Source organism: Cyprinodon variegatus, unplaced genomic scaffold (assembly GCF_000732505.1).
Source record: "Cyprinodon variegatus isolate N-32 unplaced genomic scaffold, C_variegatus-1.0 Scaffold449, whole genome shotgun sequence".
Classification (NCBI taxonomy): domain Eukaryota; kingdom Metazoa; phylum Chordata; class Actinopteri; order Cyprinodontiformes; family Cyprinodontidae; genus Cyprinodon; species Cyprinodon variegatus.
In genome coordinates this window covers 116,924-124,360 of record NW_015150902.1, presented here as the reverse complement: position 1 = coordinate 124,360, position 7,437 = coordinate 116,924, and the positions used below count along the sequence as shown (strand labels likewise).

At 41.6% G+C, this 7,437-nt stretch overlaps 1 protein-coding gene across 1 annotated transcript in view; it reads right to left on the bottom strand.

Annotated features, from left to right (window-relative positions):
- The window catches only part of LOC107093839 (mitogen-activated protein kinase kinase kinase kinase 4-like), a 107,582-nt gene that overhangs the window by 5,099 nt on the left and 95,046 nt on the right, over positions 1–7,437 (bottom strand). Inside the window, 1 exon segment of the mRNA XM_015389140.1 lies at positions 6,618–6,767. Within this exon segment, the coding sequence (XP_015244626.1) occupies positions 6,618–6,767 (150 nt within the window).

The window sequence follows — 7,437 nt, the reverse complement described above, 5'->3', positions numbered from 1 at the left end:
CGCGAACCGAGCCGAGACAGTCGAACCGAACGATTCTGAAGGTTTTCAAAAACCGTTCCATCCCTACTTCTTGGTAGGCAATACTTTGTTTTTCTTACTTGCTCTTTTATTCTTTTATCTGTTCCTTTTGAATGTTTTTTTTTCTTTTTACATAACTATTGCATATTCTAAAAACGGAAAAAAGCCATACATAAAAAAATACTTAAAATTGCCTTTCAAACATTACTGTGACTGCTCTGAGCATCTCCAATGATGACATCACGCAATACAATGGAGAAAATGTAAAACATATCCATTTCTTCCATATATCCTATATAAGATGTAGTTTAGCATTCTTTAATGTTTCAAGTATATAAATAAGTATTTTCAATACATATTTTTCGGTCACCCAAATCTTATTATTCTGTTTGCGCATGTGAAGGATTGTGCTTCCAGGACGGATCGGATAGCGACATCGGGGAGCTCAGGCTGCAGTAAAGCAATGCTCTGGGTCACATGATGGATCCGACCCTCTTAAGTCAGGTAGAATAGTTTTTAGGAGGGCAGCCTGTATTAAGCATCGATAATATGCACAGAGTGCAAAATATTGACCTGAAAAATCTTTTATGCTACTTTAACAAGCAACATTTGGGAATTAGTGCTTAATTTTTTCCTTCAGTCGTTGTATTTTATGACGGAGTATTAGAGCCATACTAAGACATTATTATTACAACAACAACACATGTCAGTTATGGTTAAATTACCAACAATTAAATGTAAATTTAAATTAGTTAGGATAATCCACTTAAGAGCATCAGTGCTGCCACCTCCTGGTTAAGAGAGGAAATGTTAGCTCTAGATCGTAGGTCTTCAACAGGGGGCCCGTGACCCCTAGGGGGTCAGTGGAGGTACTGCATGGGGGGGTTGCAAAAGTTTTGGTTGATTAGACTTTTTTTTTTTTTTTATATTCCCCCCTACAATTTTTTCCACTAATTAAAAATATCTTTAAATAGACATTAACATGAATTCAACACACTGTAGTAAACAGATAAATGGAGGCAGAAGAAGTCTTTCAGTCATCAATGCACACATTCAGCGACACACAGGAGCTCTTTCAAGCTGGACACCGTTTCATTCATAACACCTGTCCCATCAACCAGGAATCAGAATCAGAAATACTTTAATAATCCCAGGGAGTAATTACTTTCGTTACATTACTCCATCTGTAATAGAGTGACTATAGGACCAGTTTGATATAACACAATTTCTTACAATATGTATAATTAGGGGTCCCCGCTCCATCTCGCCATCAGTTTCAGGGTCCTGCTCTAGAGGTGCCCATGGCCCCCCATCTAGCTACGACCCTGTTGGACAATGTTTTTCTTTACCAAATTCAAACATTACGCCCCTCTTCCTCCTCAGAGGGTCAGTCAGTGTTCAGAGCTGCTTACAGGAAGCCAGTTTCATACGTTACCGGAGCGTGAGCCACCACAATCCGGAGCATTAGAACGGGCATCCACAGGCGCAACGCAATCTTAATCCTCTGCCTCGGAATCTGCATCGTCGCATAGTTTCTAACACACACAGACACCTGTGCGTCTGTTTGTGTGTGTGAGTGAATGAGTGAGTCACTGCTGTGCCAGAATGAGCAGATGAATTTCTTCTAACAGCGCTGATGAAAGAGGAATGGAGCAGGGAGGTGTGTGTGTGTGAGAGAGAGGGCGCATGGCTGCAAAGCTTTAGTAAACCAGTTCAGATGGACTGTTGAAAGCGTGATAGTGAGTGGATTCAAAAGCTGAAGTGGGAGTGAAGGTTTTCCAGAAAGGAAGGGAGTGGGGATGAAGTTTGAAGCAGCAGTGTAAGGCACGGGTGCAGCAGGCAGCTGTACTGGTTTAATAAACCCAGAGAGGAGGGAGGAGAACAAAAAGTATCCAAAGGAGGCAGAGGAGGTCAGAACTGACAGAGAGTTAATGATCGCAGAAGGAGGACAGATGTATTTTTAGAGCTTCGTTCTCCCTCCCCAACTTTACCTCCGTAGCTTCCACCCCTACTTGGAAGGAGAAAGCAGCACAGGCGTCGCCAAAAGAATAGGGCTGAATGTTGGAAACTGTAAATCATACACCACATTTATGTTAAGATTTTATCACTGCTGCACTTTGAAAATGGAAATGTCGGCGTGCAGGTTGTGCAGTGGTTAGCGTGCTCAAGCAATGTACGGAGGACTTAAGGCCAATTTATGCTTCTGATGCATAGGCTCTGCAACCGTCAAATCTGTCTCTGTTCACAACCACGCCCCCCGCGCAGAGGTTCTGCAACCATCGTTGCACCTCAAAAAAATCCTGACTAGGCGTTGGACAATCGGAAACCCGTGCAGACCTCAAGCGGAATTGCGCAGATAAAAAGCAGCTGTGATTGGTCCTTGGTATGCCTTACCGGCTGTCTGTGTGGTCGTCCTTCTCGATTCGGTGCCGGTGGGCGCCATTTTTAAAAACCGAGGAGCAATGGACAACTACAACAAGGTTAATAGGTCTTTTTGCCAACTCCATTAACAGAACCTGTTCCTCTTCGATGTCTAGCAACTCTAGATCCATCTCCATGACCGTGATATGTTGCAGATGCGCCATTGTTGTTTTGGAGGAAAAACACTCCAACCGGTGCTGCTGAAGTTCTCGCGAGTTCTTGAATAGGCTCCCCCTTGCGCTTTGGCGGGAAACAGCTGTGCGTCCCTAGAAATTCGAGACCGACAATGCAGAAGCATACCACCAAAACTGGTTTACAACCAGACCCCGACATTGGATGCGTGTGCATGCAGAGGTCTACTCTGCCCTTTAGTTCTCGATGTGGCCGACCCAGGATCAAATCCGGCCTGTGGTCCTTTCCCACATGTCTCTCCCTCTCTCTCATACCCCCTTTCCTGTCAGCCTTTTGTCGAAAAAACGAGCCACTAGTGCCGTAAAAAAACTAAACAAAACTCAAAAAAATGGAAATGTCTTGAGAGCTGTACTGAATGAAATGTATTGTTTTATACTCTCTGTGTGTACAGAATGACAAGAAAGTCTGTCTATGTCTAAGCGATGGTGTGCTGTGTCATTAACCACAGAAAACGTTCTGTCAGAGGAAAACTGATTTGTCTGCACCAAACTAAACGTGTTAGCTCTAAACTTCTTGACTAATGATGGAATCCTTTAGTCGAGACGTGGGATTTATCTCAATTAGCGATGCAAAGAGGGGAGGCATGGTAACAGCACTGAAAGAGATGAAGAGCAACTTTAAATCCATTATTCATGCAGGGGGGAGATTGTTTTACGCACCATCCGCCCACTCAGTGGCACCGCATGTAGTGATAGGACATTTACAGAACCTTGAGAACGCCTGAAACCCAATCATGTATAAGACCCCGAGCTAAAGCCTTTATATCAGTGTCCTAAAAACCTGTTTAACAGGATGTGTCAGAATATAAATGCAACTATGAGTCACCATCGTCTACAATCTGCTTCACATGCCCACATGCAGCAGAGGAACAGAACAAATAAAGAAGATTCTCCATCAGTGGGAGTTTGGTTCACATTCACACAGTTATCTGAAACCATGTGGGAATATTCTTAAAGTTTGAAACAGCTCTGTTGTTTCAGTCGTTGGCTTCTTTAACAATGCAAACCATTACTAACATCCCAAACACAGAATAATCCAGGGAAGACGGTAGTAAGGGGCGAGCTACACCGTAGCCACAGCTAGCCTGGGGCACGCTAACAGAAGCAAGGGTGTAGACAGACAGAGGCTTGAACTGACAACCCAGTGATGAACGACCGTCGCCCGATATATTAATCCACATCTATTTAATGATTAATGCACATAAACCTAAAAACATGGATCCACTCAATCAACTTTATTTTGAAAATCCCAAGGCATGAGGAGATTATTATTTTTCTTTTGTTTAATTAGAGGGATGCTATTTTTCTTTTCAAGGTTTTCTTCCAGAATCTCTGTGCTTCTCTGCAGCATGATGCTGCCCCCACCATGTATTACACTAACACATTTCATGGACATAAAAACCTGGGTGACTCTTAACTTTCTGCTCCTGAATGCAGACAAAATAGAAGTTATAGACTTTGGACCAGAGTCTATGAAAAAAGAAGCTGATTAGTCAGTCACTTCATTTGGATGGGATTAAACTGATTTTTTTTTTATCAGGACCTGTCATTTAAATCCCATATCAAAGAGGTTTCTAGAATTTCCTTCTTTCATCTGAGGAACACTGCAAATATTAGAAATCTCCTGTCCAGGGGTGATGCTGAGAAACTAGTCCATGCATTTGTTACTTCAAGGCTGGACTATTGTAATTCTTTACTATCAGGAAGTCCACAAACTGTAGTTAAAAGCCTTCAGCTGATCCAAAATGCTGCAGCCAGAGTTCTAATGAAAATGAAAAAGAGAGATCATATCTCTCCTATCCTGGCTTCTCTTCATTGGCTTCCTGTTAAATCAAGAATAGAATTTAAAATCCTCCTTCTCACATATAAAGCCTTAAATGGCCAAGCTCCATCTGATATCAGAGATCTGATTGTTCCTTATGTTCCTAACAGAGCACTTCGCTCTCAATCTGCAGGTTTACTAGTGGTTCCTAGAATTTCTAAAAGTAGAGGCAGATCTTTTAGTTATCAGGCTCCTCTCCTGTGGATCCAACTACCAGTTTTAGTCCGTGAGGCAGACACCCTGTCTACTCTTAAGGGCTTAAAACCTTACTTTTTTATACAGGTTATAGTTAGAGTGGCTCTGGTTATCCTGAGTTATCTCTATAGTTATGCTGCTATAGGCTTAGACTGCTTGAGGACATAGGGACCCCTTTTTCATCATTCTGCTTCATTCTCTCTCTATTCTCCCACTCTGCAGATTTTGTTACTTCAGTCTCTAACGTTCTGCTCTCTCTGCTTTTTCTCATAGTAGCTCCATCTGGTCTGTTCCTGTTTGGCTGTGACTCCATCCTGGAGAGAAACATCAGCTGTGCTGCTGCCATCAACACCTTTGTTTATAGATGTTTGAGATCGGCCTGTTTTTCAGTGTGGTCCTGTTTCTCTGACTGTGACTGGCTGGATGTGCTCTCTTTATCCTCTGACATGGGAGCTGGCTCGGAGCTCGTCTGCCTGGCTGTGTGTTTCCTGGACGGGGTCGCCTTTTACAGCTGCTTTTTGTATCTCTGCTTCTGTCTCCTTGAACCCCAGTCAGCCTCAGCAGATGGCCGCTCACACTGAGCCTGGTTCTGCTGGAGGTTTCTTCCTGTTAAAAGGGAGTTTTTCCTCTCCACTGTCACTACAAGCATGCTTAGTGTGAGGGATTGCTGAAGAGTCAATGAGTCGATGCAATCAGCTGGTTTTCCTTAGAAAACTGAATCAATTTGACGGTATGATCTGGTGAACTGTAAAGTGCCTTGAGGGGACATTGTGTTGTGAGTTGGCGCTATAGAAATAAACTGAATTTAATTGAATTATATAATACTACTAGCTGCCACATTTACCACATTTATTGTTATATTTTGTTTAAGGTCTCTGTGGGATATTCAGATAATCTCAGGTTGGCAGAACCAAACAAGGGGCTGATCTTTGTACTTTGCTAATACTGGTGAACTTTCCTTTCTTTCTTTGACCCATTAGGAAAACAAACGTCACTGCAAAGGAAACATCCATTTGTTTTCCAGGATAGATCTTTTATCAAATCACAATGCAATTTTATTGTATTTGATACAGAGGAAACATAGGGAACTAATGTGGAAGTACTAAGGGAGGTTCTAGGTTATGTGGTGCTATATCTGGGTGATCCTATGGAGGAAAACACACAGAGCAAGGATAGATACCTAATGGAGAGACATTTGGAAGCCAGTGAGAAAACTATAAGGAGGCAACAGGAGAGATGAGATCCTCCTACAGATGAACAATGGCTGAAAACAGTGGAAGGAATGATTGACATGGACAGGTTCACATGTTTTATTGATGTCTGTCAATACTATTACTACCATATAACTGAGATTCTGTTAAAAACTTTTTTGTTCTCCCACAAAAATTGAAGTGTAAAAAAACGAATGGATGTGCATTGTGTCGATTCTACTGGATTTGTGGATGAAAAGGCGGGATCATTTGCAAAAAACAGCCAATTAGAAACAGAGTGACAGTTTCTTATTGTTTCACTGAAACTGGGTGAAAATTAAATGAATGTATTTGATAAAACAATCTTTACAAATATGTCATTTTAGACACGTCAGAAAAAGTTTGTTAACTTTTGGAAGCAAAAAAACCCCAGAAAACAGGGAAACTACTTTTGTATCTTTTCCAAACAGATCCTAATGCAGGTCGTTTAGATCTTTATTAAAAACCTCAGTAGCTTTGCTGTAGTTCATTTCCGCATCGTCAACATTTGCACAGCTGGAGTTATGGTTTCTATACGTTTGCAGCCTTATTTATTATATTTCCAAAAGTTTTATTTACTGTAAAATACACAGAAAATAATCAGGCAAAGGAAAGAAATCCCCCTTTTCTTCTGTATTCAATCTTCCTTTCTTCTCAAACCAACTACAGCAGAACCAATAAACATCCTGAAGTTTGTAATGAGCCGCTGTAATAAGGAGGAAAGGGGCGGCGGCGGCTTACGTGTGTTGGCAGGTAGAGGTCATACGGCGTTCCAGAGTCGACATCGATGGCGTGGAAACCAGACAAGGAGCCGTAGATGACTTTTAACCTTTGACCTTCCTCCACTGTCAGGTCGACTGACAGCGGTTTCTGAGGCAGGGACCTGAAGGACTGAGCAGAAACAATAAAACCATCAAAGACCGTTTCCATCTCAGATGGTTAATCTCTGCTCTGCCAGTTCAATCAATGACTGAGGGACATTTTGAAGAGAAGCTGCATCAAACTGCTGCGCTGAGGACAGTCATGCCATCTCTTACACAAAGTATATATATTTGGACGTTTCTGAGGAGAGAGGCTTAAACTCAAAACAGCGCAGGAGAAAAAGTAGCCCAGGCCTCAGAGGACAAAAATAAACAGGACACGGCTCCGCTGAGAACCTGTCCTCGTACCCTGGATGTCTCACAGCCGTGGAAGTGACCCTGTTAGATTTTCTATCAGGACCTTGTTCTGATAAGACCCAGAATACAAAGATGATGGTGGATAGGAAGGTTAACCAGTTTAACTGCTGAATCTCATCCTTAAAGTTGTAGAGAAATCATATTTAAGTGTCAAATCATTCTGGGTTAAACATGTATATAATAATATACAAATATCAGATGATATTTACCCAAACTTTAGAAAACTTCTAAATAAAAAAAAATCCTGTCTTTAAAATCTGTGTTTTTTCTTTTTTCTTTCGTTATCTTATTCAGGCCAGTTATACGTCAGCCTAAATTCAGCCAATCATATATCATTGGTCATCTGTCAATCACATTTTTTCAGTTGAATCAACGGTTAAAAT